We start from the raw sequence: 19,931 nt of genomic DNA, 5'->3' as shown, positions 1-19,931 counted from the left end.
AGTTTACAATACAAAATCTAGCAAAATTAGCTCAAACTTCCCATAGAAAGCTCCCTAGCACGATCTTCCAAACGAGATAAGAAAGTTTCACGCCAAGAAAACTTAACCAATTCTGCCGTATGTTTCCGAGTCAAGGCAAATATTGATTTTGGTTTCCAAAACCATGCTAAAGGCGAAAACAAAGAAGTCCTGTGAGTGAAATGAACCAAGACTATGTACAAAGAAATTATAGCTGTAACCGTTTGTTATTCTGATTATGAAGTATCGCCAGATTTTCACACTCGCTCAATTTTTCAGATTTAAGCTGGCACTCACAACGTGACTTTGAATGTTGACCCCCAGTTACATTTGACACGGATCTTGAAGATCCCAGCAGTAGAGCAGAATCGACTGAGTTCTGTTCGGTTCCAGCATCAGCCCTCGAATTGGAATTACTCTTGGAGTATGTGGAACTAATGCACATCGGAGGCGGCTGCATTGTAGATTTACTGCACTCGTAAATATACTCAGGTGGTGCATTTTTGGCAGTTTGTAAAGCGGGCGTTCGCGTAATCTAGTGAATCATTTCGCAGATTGTAGTAGTCATGACTGATCATGTTGAGCGATTGTTGGATTTTAACTTCAACGGGAGCACCTTAAATATAGTTTTTTTTTCACGGTTGAAAGAGTTAAATCCTAGCCAACGAGCGCGTGGTTTCACCTTTGGAATTCAACCCAATTAATGGGATAAGATAGAAAACAACTTTCGAAAATTGCGAACACGGGTATTCAAAGAAGTAGAGAAAATTAATATTTTTTATTGATAATCACTGTTTTATGAGGCACTTTCAAAGCTGAAGACGCGAACTAATAGTTCTGCCTCTATGAGCAAACAATCAATTGACATGAATACGAAAAAAAATTGGTTGCAAGCTTTTGATCTTAGAGAGCTAAATTTACGTCCATAAATTGAATATCTCTTGATATTAACAAAATTTGCAAATAATTGTCCTTCTATGAGTTACTACTAAGTTAAAATTATGGGTTTCCAGAAATTCTACATGACTTTACCTTGATCAGATACAGTTTGGGCACTTGCGTCGCTACTCGTAAACGATTGTTCATTTGTATTTCTCTCAATTGGAAGTGTACACAAACAATTATACAGCAGATCAAGACAACAAAACACAACTGGTAAACACAGTAAAATAATTCCTAGGAAAAGTAATCTGTAATCGAAGATTGATTCCACGGACACGCTCAATATACTCGCGTCTCTAGATCGCAGTTCGCGAATTTCTTCCAGATATTTTTCCTTCGAACAGCATTTTCGAATTGTTGGACAGCATTCGCTTTCAACTGCACACATATTGCCACAAATGTCGGTTGATTCTTTAGATTTGGAGGATGATTGCACATATTGGAATTGCACAAAGATGATTGATAGAACGAACAAATAAAATGGACGGATGCTCGGAAGCATTCCTAATCGAACGTCTGAGTCCATTTAAGTACTATTTCATGACAAACCTGAAGTGTGCAAGAATGTGTTCATAAGTCAGTCCAAAAGTAGAAATATAAACCCAAGACTCAAATGGATACATTATATGCTAGTTACTTCGCAGAAGACAGCGCAACCAAATATCGGCATATATTAAATTTAGATGCCTTAAATACTTGATTAACTGTTTACAAAGCTGGCAACCAGCTGTGATCTGTTTAGAGAACACATGCCTGTCACTGGCGTAGCGAGCGTATCTAATAAAGATGTTTTTGCAGCACTTAATCTATCACAAGCAGAACTATTCCCGTACTTGAAAGCAGTATTGCTCTTTGCATTTTTGAAACTTCTTTTTCGTGTCACACAGCCATCTCATCGAAGAGGACTCCAATTTCTTCGTTGTAAAATGTGACGACACAATTTCTGACAGCTTATCAGAAGCAGATTAAACAAGGGGGAGATTATAAATACATCAAATTTTTTTTTAGCAGTTTTAATTAATCAACAATACCAACCACTGAAAAAAGTCCATTGAAATAACGTTCTTGTTCTAGCCTTTATCTGAATATCAGCCATTCAGTGATTAAACACCCGAAATGAATCAACGTTATTCTCCGTAAGAGTACCACATACAAAAAGCATGCAGAAACATCTCATGACGAAAGAGAAGGACCAATTTGTCTTTAAAATGCCTCTAAACATTAAGATGTCTCGAGTTTCCTTTTTGTTTCCTCTGATCGATAGTAATTGAATTTCTACATGACAGACACCAATCAGTCAACAAACATCTATAAAAAGGTTGCGATGTTATTTCTGGTGAGCAGAGAAAATCGAAAAGACAGTAGATCGAAAGCTTCCCGCGAAAGGCTTTAGCACGCTGCGGGAAGGACTTCACATGAATCTATAAACCGAAAGTTATGCTCCATAGTTAAATAAAATTGGCTATTTGAATGTGTATTTAAATATCACATTCGATTTGCTGTCCCAAAATTTTCCTTTCGATTTTCTGTCCTAGACTCCTAGTTCGTACACTTGCGGAGTTTTGGAGCAGTAAATCGAAACATGCATAAATTATACTGCCACAATTTCTTTTAAATAATGAACTGTTTCAACGCATGAGAATTGAAGTGTTCCGATTAATTTAAAAAAGGCTGCAGACACTAATTTGAAAACGCACACTAAGAGCTCAAAGAGGGCACAATTCTGAAAATCAGAAGCTTTACAAAACCGCTAAAATCACCTAAGTAGAAGATGATCTTTACATTACATCAATGACTAATAAATAGATGAGCAAAAGCATTACCGGAAACATCCGACTGACGTAGGACCATCTGCTTATTAAAACTACTAGCGAGTGGATGGCTTTCTCGCCACATATCTGGGGAGCAGGGAGGCTAGCTTAACTGAAAGAGGAGGAAAGGAGTCGGAAAAAAAGGGGCGCATTAGGGGGCGGGTGGGTTGAGCGGAGTTTTAACAGTACCTCTTCACATGATTTTAATTCTTCTCAACATCGTTTGAATACTCAGAAATTAATAAAACTCTACGGGAACTGCTCAGCGACTTAATGCACACAGGGCTTTACCTATTTTTCCTGTCTTTGAGGACGAAAAGTCAAATAATCAGACAAAAACTATCTGAGATCATTAGGTAAGTAATACTTTTCAGAAAGACTGCAGGAGTTGAGTACTTTTTTATCACTGTTAGTTCCATGATAAGTTTTGAAAAACAACTTTATTTTTTTTTGTGTTTGAATTGTTCAGTACTATTTTAAAATGATAACTGATTAATCACTCCTGATATACTCAGATCCGGGTAATAAGATTACCGTCAAAAATTATCTTTTAGAAGACGCTTCCTGATCGATGGCGGTACCGTGAAAGACTTGCAAATAGTAGCTACTTTCAACTAACATCTCTAACAGTTCCAAATACGAAATTCTAGAAAGTTCTTGCTTGTTAAATTGTATAATCAGCATTGTTTTGTAAATTCTGATCAGATATTTTTCAAGCTGAAAAATGTTTGCAGGGCTAAATTCAATCGATATCATGTGGACCTTAAAATTCAGTTTTGTCATCGCGCAAAAGTTGAATAACAATTTTAAGTGAGGCTTTCTCCAGTGTCTTGCACACTTTTAATAAGAAAACGTGCCAAGACGCAGTTTATAAACAAGAAGATTCGCATATTAATGAGGAAAAGAAAGTAGTTTTCGGAAGTTAACATATCTTTAACTAAAAAAAAAAAACGATATCTTCAGTAATTAAATTACTCTGAACGACAAACACAAGGACAAAACAAGCAATAAAACACTAACAGCAATGTTTAATATTATCGGTAAACAACTACACAGGACTTAAAAATACTACCTAGTAAGCACAATAAAATATTATAATAAATGGACAGCGCCACATTCGAACGTTGACCAAAAGCTAAATAAAGAGACATAATACTGCACGAAAAGTAAATAATGATTTAAAAAAGTTCTAAGTCTCCTACATCAAGGCTGGTTCCTAAATAACGTAAACATAACTTGCATGAGGTCTATTTCAATTCGGAAAATTACAAATTTGAAGAAATAATACTTGTACCCGCATTGATAACACCGTTTCCTACAGCAACGGGTTTCCAGGTAACAAAAAACTGATCTTATAATACAACTGCTAGAGAATAACGCGAAGAGCCCAATTGGTAAATAAAAACTTCATTTTCTCGGTAGATGAAGATTTGCTTTCACAAATTTGACACTTCATTGGTATAGACTATCGAAGACAAGCAGTCTTGAAACATCCCTAGTGTTGAGCGGATTCAAATTTTGCAAGAATCTTGCAAGATGATTCAAAACTCGCAAGAATCTTGCAAGATATCAATCAAGGCCGAAAAAATAAATCGGGGTACAAATGTTTTAGGAAACATCTTTGCAGCAAATTATTGTTTATTGAACAAATTAAAAAAACCTAACTCAATGAGAAAAAATTTAGCACGGATTCAAAATCTTGCAAGTTTTGAATTCTGGAAAATTTATTTGTGCATAATTGGTAGCTGAAACTAACCGAAAGCCAAATGAAATGACTGATATCAGTATTCTTGATCAGCAAAACTGAACAAAATTGACTTTTTTTAAACATCTTTTGAATGTGAAATCTTGCAAGAATCTTGCAAGTTTCTTGCAAGATATTGAATTCAAATTCAACTTTCCGACAAATAAGTATAGACAACTCGAGGCACTCAAGTCCGTCATTTTACCTAATAAGTTCAATTTACCTAATAAAAGACGAAAACACTTTCAATCTTTTTCTCATTTTTCATTAAAACGAATTATTTTTAGAGAAACAAACAGTTGGAATTTTTTGTTACTGATCCTGTCGGTAATTCAGCATGTTTTTGTCATAAAAAATTCCAATTAATGAGAGGTCTAATTACCTTCTTTTTCAGATTTCAATGAACCTATATGATGCCTTCAGTTGATAGTTATGGATGTTAATGTCCAAGAGGTCTTTTCATTCAAAAAATATCGGTGTATTTTTGAAGTTTCAATTTTTGTTTTTCTTTCATCGATTTGTAGTTTAGTCTTTATCTAAGCAAATCAACCTCGAATTTCTGGTAAATTGAACATCAACTTTGTTTTTGATCTTATGCTAAGTAATGTTTCTTTTTAATGGCAAAGAGAAAGCAACAGTCGGTATTTTTTATTACTGATATTTCGCAATGTACAACAACAAACTAATAGTAGAAAACGATATAATAGTCCGTTCAACCAATCCATAATTCATCACATATCAAGAAAAAACTGTTTCAAAAAGATGGCGTTTCCGTCTTTGGCCTTTCCGTCTTATGGTGCTTTTAATAATTCTTGTTCGAGTTATTTTTTGTCAGATCACACAAAACACCCCGGCCTCTGGGGCGAGGTGGGAATTTTTTCCACTTCGCCAGGGAGGTCTTGGGTGTTCATTAATTAATGAGTGGACTTGATTTGCGTTCAGAATTGTCCGCGTGGCACCCTTTTGTCGTTTTGCTTAATTTTGCGAGAAATTGGGGTCTCCCACTAGCCCAAAAGTCGGTCGTACGCTTCATGTGTTTGACGATTACTCTAAAACTACTGAACCAAGTTGAACGGACATTGTCTTGTTTTGTTGACAATGAACCCTCCTTGCTTGCAGTGTTTAGTTAAATATACAAATTGGCCTAATAAACAAGTTATTATTATTTAAATTAGAAAAAGTCGAAGTAAAAATTAGTTCTTTGGGGGGCACGTTGATATTTTCTGATGATTTTCCTGAATTACTCTGTCAATTTGGCCGGTCCTAGTCGCGTTTTCTTAATAGTTAGTTTTTCAAGGTCTGCAAACTTCAATTGTGTCAAAATATCCTGATCAAGTTGTATTTTTTAAAATTTAGAAAATTAGGTTGTTTTAGGGTTTTTCAGTACTGATGTAGTTCTTCTTTTAAATTGCGTTGTCGTTGCTTGCAATTTGTGTTTTTTAGGCTTTTGAGTCCATGAAGCTCTTCGAATCTTTAGTTTTTGGGAATTCAATATTTTTCCATTCTTTGCGAAATCATGAAATTCTTGCTTGAGTTCTTATTTTATCAAAACACACAAAACACCCTGGCCTTTAGGGCCAGGTGGGATTTTTTTCCCACATTGCAGTGAAGATCTTGGGTGTACAATAAGTTGTGAGTGAACTTGAATTGCGATCAGAATTGTCCGCGTGGCACCGTTTTTAGTCGTTTTGCATAATTTTAGTCGTTGTGCATAGTCGTTTTGCACATGAAGCGTCGTGGGGTACGCTTCATGTGTTTCACGAACTCTCCAAAACAACTGAACAAAATTGTCGACTTTTGTTGACCTTAAACCCCCATTGCTTAGAGTGTTTAGTTGGTTTCTCAAAGTTTCAACTTGCAAAAATTTGAAGTAAAAATTATAGTTTTGGGGGCACGCTTATTGTTTCGGACAATTTTTCCTCAACTGCTCTACCAATTTCACCTAGCATAGTCGCGTTTTGTGGACTGTAAGTTTTCTAAAGGTCTGCAGTTGGTCTTTAAATTGGCCTGCTCAGAACGTTATTCAGCTGTAAATTTTAAAAATTTAAAAAATAATGTTTTAATTATTTTTCCGAACTGATGTAGTTTTTCTTTTAGATTGGGTTATTATTGTTGGCAGATTGTGTTATTTAGGATTTTTTGGGCCCATGAAGCTTTTCAAATCCTTAGTTTTCGGGAATTCATCCTTTTTTCATTTTTGCGAAATCATGAAATTCTTGTTTGAGTTCATTTTTATCAGAACACACAAAACACCCTGGCTTTCAGGGCGGTGGAAATTTACTACCACTTCGCAGTGTCTGACGAATTCGCCAAAACTACAGTACCAAATTGGACGGGCACTGTCACGTTTTGTTGGCCTTAAAACCCCTTGCTTGCAGTGTTTAGTTGGTTTCTCAAATAGGCCGTATCGAAAAGTGATTAAATTTGAAAAAAATTCGAATCTTTGGGCTGTTCTGGGTGACCCAAATTTTGATACAAAACACGCGATTTACGCAAAAAATGTTACTGTTTCAGAATCTTCAGTTAGTGAGTAATGTCCCCATATATTTTCCATAGTAATTTATGGAATTGAGATAGTCAAATTCGGCTCTCAAGTCCGGTCATCTCGCTTTTTTGGGTCATCTGGCAGGGTACCTGATTTTTTGCTATAACGTCTTCTTGAGTGCACCGATTGTGCCCATTTCTTAATATAACGCGCATCCCTAGCAGTGCCACAAGATACTAAGAGGGTTAATTTTCGTTCTGCCGTTTTAGAGAAATTGGCCAGTATACTTGCCCTCTATTTTAGCCCCAGAAGCGGTTGACACCATCCGACACCACGTTGAAGCTTTCAATTTTGTTTTTCGGGTGAGATAAATTAGTGTTTTCAATATCCCAGCTAAAATTCGTGATCTTTGTTTCAGGCGTTATCGAGAAATTTGTGTATTTTAGCGAAACGTCAGTTGCTTTGAGTCAATTTTGGACTTTGGTACCGTACTTAGTTTTGCTAAAAACTCGTAGAGTAAACCGATTTTGGATCTGTTTATTGAATTGAACTTGGCTTGAGCCGTATTCTAATTCCTGTGATTGGCAAATTTATTCTTTCAGGCGTTTTTGAGAAATTGGGCCCGAAACATACGGTCGTTTTGACTTCCTAGTGATCGCCGCATTTCACGTTTCTATTCGCAACTTTCATTATTTCAGATCGATTGTGAAGTAACTTCATTGAAAGTAAAGTAGCACAACCAATCACATATATATTGACAGATTGTGCAACACGCAAGGATTGAAATGTGAGTTATAACCTCAAATATTAACTGATAATTGGAAAAAAATGCCTATTTTTAGCTTTGAATCACATTTTTATGTTGAGTTGCAGTGCAAAGTGTTGCGCTCAGATAGCAAGGAGATTTCTTTAGTAGTTGAGCCCACACTGTAGTGTGCTGAGCACAGAAAGCTCTTCGCGCTTATTTTGGCTTCGTACTATAAAAAAAAATGTGAAGGAACGAACCAATACTCGTGCTGTCGTGCTCGTTCTGGTGTAGTGGTAGTAGTATTAGTAGTATCAGTAGTAATAGTACTAGTAGTTGTAAGAGAATTCACTAAAGTGGATTTCCGAAGCAATAGTTACCAAGCAGTGCTACCCTGAATTCTACTATTAGTAAGTTTGTTAAAAAGGTGCTTGTACAGTTTCATGAAAACTGATTTGCAACCAATCAAAGACATAATCAAATAAAATGAGGGCCTAGGGAGGAGCGTCGCTGCCCGAAGAGAGTCCGATAGGGAAAGAGTTTTTGACTTAGCTTGTATACCAATTAAGTTTTTGATACCTCGTCAAATTTCGGGCTCAAAAATATGCTTGCGCAGTTTTATAAAAAGTGATTTTCAATCTAGTCAACGACTTCCTCAAATGAAATGAGGGTCGACATAGGAGTGTCAAAAAATTAGTAGGCTCTAACAGAGAGGTAATATTTGATCTAGGTGGTCTACGAACAGAGTACTCAATACGTTGTCAAATATCGGGCTCAAAAATATGCTTGTGCAGTTTTATAAGTGATTTTCAATCTAGTCAAGAACTTGCTCAAATGAATTGAGGGTCGACATAGGAGTGTCAAAATTTTAGTAGGTCCTAACAGAGAGGTAATATTTGATCTAGGTGGTCTACGAACAGAGTACTCAATACGTTGTCAAATATCGGGCTCAAAAATATGCTTGTGCAGTTTTATAAGTGATTTTCAATCTAGTCAAGAACTTGCTCAAATGAATTGAGGGTCGACATAGGAGTGTCAAAATTTTAGTAGGTCCTAACAGAGAGGTAATATTTGATCTAGGTGGTCTACGAACAGAGTACTCAATACGTTGTCAAATATCGGGCTCAAAAATATGCTTGTGCAGTTTTATAAGTGATTTTCAATCTAGTCAAGAACTTGCTCAAATGAATTGAGGGTCGATATAGGAGTGTCATAATTTTAGTAGGTTCTAACAGAGAGGTAACATTTGATCTAGGAGGTCTACGAACAGAGTACTCAATACGTTGTCAAATTTCGGGCTCAAAAAATATGCTTGTGCAGTTTCAAAAATCTCATTGAGAGAATGACACAACCATAGTAGAACGGTCCTTGTTAATGAACGAGCTTTCGTAAGTTTAGCGTTAATAAAAACTGCCAGGAAGTGTTCATTATATATTGGTTAGAGTTTTAGATAAAATTTGAATTGAACTGTTGTGGTTTACCATGTAAATAAGCTTGCGCTTTGTTTTAAATCAATCAATTCAGTTTTGACTTCTGCTAAAATAACAAAAGTTTTTAGGATTTCTGGTTCTGGTACATGCTTTGTTTAGATGGCAACAACAACAAACGAGCAAGATGTATATATCATTGGAGACTCCAGCCTACGACACATTTTACGTCGAAACTGTTGAGCGACAGAAAACTAGCAAGATTGCCGATTCGGGTTGATGCTATTAGCGGAAGGAGAGCCGGCGACCTATCGGCTTCAGACGTCGAAGGAGCTGCGCGGTACCGCTTCGTAATTTTGATGCTCGGTATAATGATCTGTCAGCATTTAGAGACCCGTTTCACCAGTGATGTAGCTATCAAGTTATCTCTTTCAAGGAAGTACTTGAAGAAAAAAGTTAGGGTTAAAAAATGTTGCCAAGAACCGATGTGCAGCCCGAGCTTATAGCAGCAACCAATGCAATCTTAAAGCGACACTTAGGAAGAAACTTCTTCTCTAATATGACAATCAAGTCCAAAGGAGTGTATTTCGACGAAATAGAGGACGGTATCACCCTGTACAATCCGGTCAAATTGATTTTTTACGTGAATTATTCCGAGCGTGTTAAACATTTGGTTTTAAAATTTGCCCCAAATCCATCTTGCCACAAGTTTGAAAAACTGCCCCCGAGTTTGAAAAACTGAAACTGCTGATTTAGCTTCAGCAAGATTGCTTTGTTTCTGAGTTCTGATTCTTAATATTTTGAACTCCTTTTGTTTAATTTATTAAGGCCTTAAATTTGCTCAAAGAAATTTTTTGTTAGAAGAAATTAACTTCTGTTAATATTAAATTGCGCTCTAGCTTTCATTTGATAATATTCCTCGAAGTGTCTCAACAACTGGTTGAGGCTGCGTTTATTCCATGCAGAAGATAAGCTTTAAATCTCAAACTAGTGTCTCGTTATTTGTTTTTGCATTGACTGCCGCTATGATGAGAACTGAGAATTATTTTTAATTTTCCTATTATTAATATTTATACTATTATTATTATTTTTATTATTGCTAATATTATTATTATTATCATTATTATTATTTATTATTGTTATTATTATTTTTATTATTATTAATTATCATTACTATTATTATTTGATTATTATTATAATTATTACTTTTAAAACAATTATCATTATTACTATTATTATTATTACCATTATCATTATGATTATTATTATTATTAAAATAATTATAGGGTCGCGTTATACAAAATCCAAACAAAATATGAAGGTTATTTCATACAAAAAAATATGGAGGGCTGATCATACATGAACTTTCTAGTGCTCAATTTTTTATGAAGGAAACAACTTTTGTCTGCGAAATATTAAAACAGTGGTTTAAATTAAGACCGCATGCTGAAATTTGTTGTTCTCAACAGAGAAAAAATTTCATCAAAATGAAAATTTGTTCGATTAACTAAGAAAAATAATGAGGTCGCATCATACACTAAAATTCATTCCAGTTCGTGGGTTCAATCTTAAAGCGATATCAAGATCACATGAGATTCCTTTACGAAAAATCCAACCAAATTAACAATTTGGTACATTTTAAAGGATTTTCAGAAAAGATCATTTGCAATCATTAGATCGCATCATACAATTTATTTATCAAAGTTTTAAGGGATGCAGTTTTGAATTCAAAAATCTCACCTAGACTGTTAATAAATAAAAAAACATGATACGTTTCTCGACAAAAGACGTTAGCTTTCAATAAAATTAATAATTTTATATAATCAGGGTCTAACATACAGCTCAATTATTCAGTAAATAATGAGGGCGTTCCACAGTCTCAAAAATCATTGAGTCCTGTTTTGCTGATATGTGCATTTTCAGCTATATACTTGTGATTACACTCCATTGCAGCTTTCGTTGCACTTGTGGATGCTAGGCTAATGTCTTTTTGCACCAGAGGAGGCAATCCTTTGAGTGAATTTGGATAAAAAATTAGTTTCTTTATGTCATCGCAAACGGTAATTTATTTCTCGCGCAGCCGTTCGTCAAATCTCACGACACACTGAATGCGTTCATAATCTTTTAACTTGGAGTACCAAGCCCCATTGCAGCTAATTTTCTAATGTGGCTCTCTAGGTAGACATGTACCTGGTACAGATTTTGGCAAACTTCTTATGATCTTTTAGTCAATTAACGCAATCTTCCGTTTCTCTTGGATATGCGAGCCGTTGTGATCTCAAGAGCAACCGCATGTCTCTTTGTTTCATTTTCGCTTCCCTTGATTCCTTGTGTCTGATAAATCATCACTTTCACCACCTGTATCATAAATTACCACTGAATTTATCAAATGTATCTAAATTTATCAACTGTATTTCCACATTGCCTGAAAACGATTCTCTTCACAATCAAACGAACATTACGATAACCCACAACTATATAACTCATACGAAAGCTTCTATTGCAAACAACCCCTAATTTTGCTCCTCATATACAAACTCGACAAACAATTTGCTATAGCCTGAGTGGAGATATTGCTCTATCAAAGTCAGTTACTTTGTCGCAATTCAAACTATAATCATTGTTTCACCTCATTTTCTGCACTTAGCTCTACGGTACATGCTGGTTAAAAAACGCTGAGCGATTTGCATATTGATCTATTACTTTTAACTCTTCTTGAGACATCGAACAAAAAATTTCATCTAGATCTGTGAAAAAACTCGTGGACTCTGACCTGAAATCTGCACTTCGTACTTTGAATCAAAGACAAAATATCAGCAACCAGTATGTTCGTGATCAATTTATTATTATTAATATTATTTTTATTATTTCATTATTATTATTATTTTTTTAATAGTATTATTATTTTCATAATTATGGGGACCTATCAAACACACCAAAATTAAGTGGGAATTATCGAACACAGGGAACTATTGAGATCGTATCATACATTGAATTCCTCAAAGTTGAAAACCTTTTGAACTAAAAATTTTTACATGTCTTGTGTGCGGTTCTTATCCAAGCCTAAAACAGATCTGCATGCTGGATTCAGGCTCTACACAAAAATTAAAAACCAATAATAATTGACCACAAAGTTTGCATGGCAAAATGTGATTTATTAAGGGCGCATCATACACGTTTTTGTGATTCGACCACTCAAGGCCTGAAATCTTAAGAACTGCTTGAAGAGTAAAAACGAGGCCTCTTTTAGAGCTCCTTTCTAAAAAGGCTGTTTTTGAGCAGTTTTCAAAAAAATTTTAATTAATTTAGGCGCACTATACAGCCCATTGATGGAAATAAGTTGTTCCAACATTTCTGAATGCGATTAACTGGACATTCCTCAATCTGTCTCGCAAAACGTAACTTTTTACCTTCAGATTTGGTCTTCTTCACTCATCGTTGGCATACCGATCGATACCCGTCGTTGTCAGAGCGACATCTGTGCCATCCATGTACAACTCATTTTTCATCAGTAATAGTGTATTCATTTGACAATTCGGATGCAATCAGTTTTTTGAAGTCTGTCTCTCGTCAACCTAGTTCCCCGTTAAAACAAAACAAAGTCACCCTTCGAAAATGAATCTCTGGCAAAAAAATCTGCAATTTTTTTATCGAAACAAATTTTACAAAAAAATGTCTTGATCTGCATAGATATTTATTATTCAATCTTTGTCAAAACTTTGCAAACTATGCTTCTCGTTTCTCTCTTTGGCTTCTATGACTGAACTGAGCGTAGCAACGGTAATTGGGTTATCTAGTTCAGCGAGTAAACTCAATTTTTCCAGTAATCCATCAATTATTATCTTGCAAGATTTCATGCAAGATTCTTGCAAGATTTTCAATTCTTCGATCACTAAGGATATCCCTTGCATTAAAAACAAACTGACAAACGTCGGACAAACTTCTCTCGAACGACAGGCGGGGCATTTCAATTTAGAGGGGGCTCTAGCCCCCGATAAATTTTTATGGGTGCAAAAACAAACTTCCACCAATGTTCGAACCCGCAAAGCTTTTGTTTTAGTAACACATATAATTTCTGAAAAAAAAGCAATTTAGGTGCACCGGCAGTTGCACTCAGCTACTGATAATTGTGAATGACAAAAATTTAGATCACGCAAAACGAAGTCAAAGGCGCAAAAGTCACTCGAAAATTTAAAATAGTCAAGCGGAAAATTTTGCATGAAAAGGCACACACGTTCACAAAAATTGCTTCAAACTTCATTCGAGAGCAATAAACAAGATTCTAAATCACTAATTTGGCAATTTTAGATCATGATACCCATTACTGGCAAAGAGAAGAATCAGCAATCAGCTTCCATGCACTCACGAGACGGCGAAAGACTGTGGAAATTAACTCTCGCAACCGAAGAAGACACATCAGTCAGGGCCAAAGGAGAAACCACATGATGCGAGCTTCCATATCCAATCCTTGGACCACTCATTAAAAGCCCGTTATGGCCTCGATTGTCAACTGTTATTTGTTCACGCTCATCAAAGTCGCAGAACTGATTCTGTTGCATAGTTGTATTTTGACCTCTAATGATGTCACGATTTGCAGGCTGGAGTGTTGAGAACTTCAAACTTGAGCTTTTCGGGATAGCACCACCGAGGCGGTTCAAAGTAGCGACTCTCATTTGGTTGTTCATTGCTGAATGCGACTTACGCTCTGTCAAAACAGGCGATGTCCTACATGATTGACAGTTACGTTCATTATTGTTCTCTGAGCATTTTCTGATTCGTTTCGATGGTGAAAGATTGTTTGTCGACTGAGACTCAAAAGTCGGCTCTTGTAAGCTCAAATTCAGTTTTTCGTCCTCGTGGAACAATTTGAAGCACTCTGACCTCAGTAACTGAAGTTCACGTTTAGTCAGTGTCAGAGATTTGTCAGGTCGATTTTCGGGCGAAGACGAAACTGAGTTTAAATCTTTGATCAGAGCAGTTCGACTCTCACCTCTTGCATCATTTTGTTCACTCGTATCTGAGCCCTCTTCCATTTGAATTTCTTCAGGAATTACTGATTCCTGAATCAAATTACTGGAGGTATATCCAGAACCTCTTTTGTTGCTTGATTGATCAGGCTGCTCTAATTCTGCTTCGACAATTTTATTTCGATCTTTGTGATCATACAGTAAAGGATAGCATCTTTGGAAGCAAGTGCAAATGTTGAAAACCAAGTCTGCAATGCAGCAGATTAAGCAAGCAGTTATGATGATAGCTACACAAATTATCATTCCAGTTTTCCATCTATTGTCCGAACTGAAGTCACCAACTGGGAAATCACTGCTGGAATCGATGCTCTCATGTGCTTTTTTCTCTTGTTGTAGAATTTTTTCAACTAATTTGCGTCTGTCTTCGTCGAAGTCAGAATCTGAGCAGCATCTCTCGCCACCCACTACACAGCAGTTTATTTCACTCTTGCCAAATGCGCATATCTAAACGAGTATTCAAAAATGAGCAGCATAAGACTTCGAACTTTTTCAGTTGTGCCCCCTAGTCTGCTATGCAACCCCGCGGCATTACACAGTAAAACATAGCTACCAGATTGTCGGAAAATAGCCATCATTGACCCCCTTAAGGCCCATCGCAAAAAAGAAGAAAATGATACCAACTTAAAGGTTCTTTGTCAAAAAGTGTTCCAATTTGGTAAGCAGTTTAGGTTCGATTACACAACGATACCTTTAATCGGCTTCCCATTAAAGGACTATTAATCTTAATGCTAATGTCAGCTACTACTTGCTCACATGAACTTCGATAACCAATACACTATTACTAAATGACTGGGCTTTTTTTTTATTTCGCCTTTGACCAAATTCACTATATTTTGTAACTTCATTTGGATGAAGTCAAAAAACAGGACAAAGAACTTGATACAATTATCAGTTAGAAGAATGATCTATGGAGATTTGATAACTTGATGATTTATTTCTTCAAAAAATCAGGTCTCAGTGCCGGCCGGGCCTTTATCGGTTTACCCCATTTTATTTAATTTTGCTCTTTTAACCTGGACACTCACTACATTATGTACTGAACTAAAACCATTTAAAATCCAATCAGTTGAAACAGTGAATGAGCTAAGTCAGATTTTATGCGTGCAAGTCGTGACTCGTATAAAAACTAAAGACAAACGAAAGGCAAAACGGATTTAAAACAAAGCAGGATGAGACCTGCATTAATCCAAACAGCCAAATTAAACCATGACTTGGCCATCAATCGTATCAAGAAACAACTCTTGATGTTCATCAAAGGATAAAACACTGCATAAAAAATATCATCAATTTTTTCCATTACTTTTCCTTTAGAAAATCGGAAGCGTCAAAGTTCTTAAATTCGAAAACAATATATAAATTAACGTTCACAATAAGCGTCCCTAAACTGCGTGCTCCCACTTCGAAGAAAATCAATTCACAAACTTTTATTTCTTTTGGCTGAAACGGACCAAATTAAAATTTAGAGTATATCATAAGAGTTGCTTTATTGCTGAGGTCAAACTATCTTTCCATCAGAGTGACATATTCTTAGTCACTTTATCTCCTTCAATATAAATCTGCAAAAATCATTTTGAGAGAATTAGAAGAGAAGTCAATGAGAAAGGTACGCCACATTAAAACTTAATCAAGAACATCAGAACCCTATTCCCCTATAAGTGAAAAGTGAGAACACGCACGCAATGTACAAAACAGATTTGAAGTCAGCACGATCTCATATTTTTGTAACGAATATTTTGTCGACGAATTAAAAAATATAACCAGTGAAAACCAGAAATGACTCAAAGAGTCCTGCAATATAAACTCTTTTAACCAACCTATAAAAAAGGCCAAAAATGCTGACACTTTCATTTTGTGGCGTAATAAGATTGGGACACGGCTGGCGGGGAGAGTTGGATTAGGACTTGACGCCCGTGGTAGGTCTGAGAGTTAGGTAGGTCGGCGGTACAAGCAGGTTGAAGGGGCACAGAGAAAGGGTAGTAGAAGGGGGAGTATGTTGAGGGATGGATAGGTAGCACAAAGGAGTTAGGGAGGAGGGACTGTCATAGGATCAACACCACTCAAAATGACCAATTAATCTTGGATATTATCAGAAGTTCCTTACTACTATACAATAAAAAGTATGATACTGTTTAAGGCCAACGTTCATAAACAAAACAAAGCATTCCTACAGCTCAAAAAACATGTACAATAATAATAATCCTTCTCAGGCCGTAAAAATCAAACTACTATGCCTCCTCAAGTTGCAAAAAAAATTAACAGTTCTTTTCTTGCAACAGTTGCTAAATGATGAGTGGCGGAAAAATACAGTCCAAACAATTGCAGTCGTGTATGTTATGCAGCTATTGTAATCTCAACGAAATTTGATAAGAAATAATATTTTACAAATCTTATCGCCCTATAGAAAATGGGTGGGAGCTTGGCCTTGACGGCGATAACAACCGTGTGCTTATGAAAATTACCATCGAGAAGTTATAACTCAAGGGCGAAGCCGAGTTGTTGAATAACTTTCAAAGGGCGAAAACAACGTTGCGGTGATGTTCTTGATGAACTATTGTTGCGACTACAACAGTTGCATAAAGTATACCTTCCTAAAATTGATTATACTATCTGCTTCCGCCACTCTTCATATAGCAACATAGGCGAGAAAGGCGACGGAAAAAATGGTCGTATAACAAAAAAAATCGCAACGGTTTCAAAGTTTTATAGTATTCGTCGGGCTCTAACAAGTAATTTAAACTGTAACTGTTGCTACCGCAACGAGAGTTGGACCAATTCTGTTTCAGTCGCCAGCTTAGTGGATACATAACTATTGGGCCCCCAGGGTATGGTTTCATCGACCACTAAAACTTCGACGCAGAGAGCTTTGCCTGAAAGATTGAACTAAGACTTAAAAAAAATGGAAGTCTAATTTTTTTGTCCTAAAATTAGGGTCCTATAGAACACTAAGGACAAAAATTTGGTGTGTTTCAACCTCTGTAAAATTTTCCTTCACGAATCTGAAATAGTACTCTTAACTTCAATTTCAAATGAAACTGAACCCTTTGGTTCTCTAAATACGTTAGAAGAAATCTATCTTAGTCCCCCGGGCCTCGTGCCCAATAAACGGGCGACTAACATTTTGTTACAAATACATAGATGCACGCGCATCAAATATCATATAGATAAATCATATAAATTGTAATGCGCGCATCAAAAACACTGGGGCGCTGAAATAGAATAGATATCGAAAGTGATTAATTATTATTCCGCCACTCTTCATAGTAACAATTATAGGATCTAGACTGCCCTAAAAATAAATTGCACATGCGCTCAGGGACCTTAAGCTTTGCCCACTAAGCTGGGGGCCGAAACAGTACAGCTCCGAATTATATTATTTTTAATGCGAACAGAAAAGTATATTAAAATATCAGGCAAGTACTCGAGTAACAGCAGCACTTTGTTCTAGGATAGTCAAAGAATTAAGAAACCATCAAATATGGCCTGGCCTGGCTTTACCGAATCGAACTACAGGAATGGGCTGCGTAATGCGTAATTTACGTGCCTCCCATCTATCCCATTTTTGGCAAACTTTGAACCAAAGAGAAACAACCAGTTATTCACATTTAAATGCCACTAAGCTAATTCATGAATGACAGCTGGACAGGAAATTGACGACCTTACCTCACTGATCATAGGCCTACACTCTTTTCGGATGTCAGCACCAACATAGGGCGTGCGAAGAGCCACTGTACATGTAGTGATAGTGAGTACAGACACAACTGAGAAGAAGGGAACAGTCATTATTTCTGTCAACAGACTACGTCAAAACTAATCTAACATCTAATACCTGAAAAAGTTCCATTTTTTACAGAAGTGCAAGCATTTCGTGCAAACACTTGATCTGCAAATTTGTTAAATAGATCAATACATTAGACCAATGGTCTTTGTCATGAACTGACCTGTTGTTAAGTTTTAGTTTAAGAGAAGAAATGAAGACATGTTAAAGTGATATGTTTGTCACTTAACGATAAATAATCACGAAATGGTCAACAAAAATGCACAGGGACTACAACGGTTCAAAAATGCCTCAAAAACCTCAGAAAATCCTAGATCATTTTCACACTATTTAACACACAATATAAACGTCCATTGAAAAATTAACGATTCTATCTAAGCACACGGTATTTCCGGGGCGTCCCATTTATAAGGCGAGACATCAAAAATTCCCTTTATTTGTGATTGACATGCATGCAAAATTATAGAAAATGACCTGTCGTCAGGTAATAGAATGAATAAGTAGATACAATTTTTAAATATTAACGTGGTTAGCTGGGGGGGGGGGGGAAGGTATTTGGGTGGTAGGTGGGGAATCTAGGTAGGAGGTGCGGCGTGCGAGGTGGTAAGGCAAGTGGGGGTGTAGGCAGTGGTAGGTAGGTGCCCACAAGTTGTCATGTATCCTCAAAAACTAAATTGATTACAAAACTCTATAAGCAAATGCTGTCAACAACCAGCTGAAAAAGCAGAATAAAAAAGACTTGCCAGCAGCAACTCAAAATCTTTAAAGAAATTTGGTAAAAATTGAATTTGTTTTCGCAATTTTCTTCTCAGGAACAATCTCGGGAACAAATTTATGCAGACACAACTCGAAAACTGCTTTTTATTGATTATCTGTGAAATTCTACCTAAGAGCGTGAAAATTTGTGAAACGTTTACTACCTTCATTTTGCATCTATTGTACTGGTCAACGAAGCAATCGAAAAATTAGTCGCTAAGCTTTATGATTGTAGTATGATTGAAAACTTTACGGTGTCGGCTCGGGGCGGCGATTAGTAAATAAAAATATCACGTTGCCTGATTCTCTCTTAGAAGAGAAGGGCTTACCCTTTATTTTACTAATCCCTAAAACGTTCTCAAAATAGCCTTCTATTGAAAAAATATTCAATGGAAGGATATTTTGAAAAATTTGGCCCCCATACTCGGGTTTTCAGATTTTTGAAGAAACCGACTCGTAAGCGACTTGGAGAAAAATCGCGAAAAATCTGGTGGACTTCGACAGCTGTTCTTTTGATATCAAATACGGTATGACAAGACCGCAAAAAATTCCATCCCATCCGAGAATCTGTAAACTTCAAAAGAGTTCTGACGACCAAGAGACGAAATCTTGTCCCGAAAAAGGCGCATTGCTCTACTTTGGCTGCCGCTACAATATCTGAAAACCCGGCAACCTAAGAAAAAACTTAACAAAAATTTAAAAAAGCGAAGTGGTACTATTATTTGAAACCATCTGTTGCTTGTACATGCAGTTGATGATTTTGCAATAATCGCAAGGCCAAATTTCGAAAAAACGCACACCAAATAAACGTCAGACGAATCGCTCTCGAAAGACTTGGGCGGTAAACAATTTAGAAGGAGGCGGATGCTGGAACCGTTTATGGTACAAAAAAATCCTGGCTGGTGAGGCGTTCAAACCCGAAACATCTCGGATGAGTCTGAAACTCTAAACGCTACGGTAAAGTCAAATCTTTGCTAAAAGTCGGTTTTATTTCAGCAAGACTTATTTTCTGAATGCACGCAGCGAATTCAAATCAGTCAAAGAAGTCAAGCGTGACAAATCACTGAAGTAGTGATAAGGGAAAGAATGTTCTAGAAGAAAACAGTCAAGCGCAAATTCTGCATAGTACACGCAGGTTTACAACTATTGCTTCAAACTTCGTTCCAGAGCTGCCAAAAAGCAGAGATGAAGATGAGCTGGC

At 36.4% G+C, this 19,931-nt stretch overlaps 1 protein-coding gene across 3 annotated transcripts; it reads right to left on the bottom strand.

The window, feature by feature from the left end:
- Positions 1 to 3,724: 3,724 nt before the first annotated feature.
- LOC142344186 (uncharacterized) lies at positions 3,725 to 18,031 on the bottom strand. 3 transcript variants are annotated; one of them, XM_075395719.1, is made up of 3 exons: positions 17,860 to 18,031; positions 13,491 to 14,643; positions 3,725 to 4,266 (listed from the first exon to the last, which is right to left on the bottom strand). In XM_075395719.1, the coding sequence occupies exons 1-2, from the start codon at positions 17,977 to 17,979 to the stop codon at positions 13,513 to 13,515; spliced, it is 1,251 nt and encodes a 416-aa protein (XP_075251834.1). In that variant the 5' UTR covers positions 17,980 to 18,031; the 3' UTR covers positions 3,725 to 4,266; positions 13,491 to 13,512. The 3 variants fall into 3 exon arrangements, with proteins under 3 accessions (XP_075251834.1, XP_075251836.1, XP_075251833.1); XM_075395721.1 differs by lacking the exon at positions 3,725 to 4,266 and adding an exon at positions 12,676 to 12,747; XM_075395718.1 differs by lacking the exon at positions 3,725 to 4,266 and having other exon boundaries at positions 13,316 to 14,643.
- Positions 18,032 to 19,931: the final 1,900 nt, after the last annotated feature.

Source organism: Convolutriloba macropyga, chromosome 8, assembly GCF_964194025.1.
Source record: "Convolutriloba macropyga chromosome 8, txConMacr16.3, whole genome shotgun sequence".
Taxonomy (NCBI): domain Eukaryota; kingdom Metazoa; phylum Xenacoelomorpha; order Acoela; family Convolutidae; genus Convolutriloba; species Convolutriloba macropyga.
This window is presented reverse-complemented; position numbering and strand designations above follow the sequence as displayed.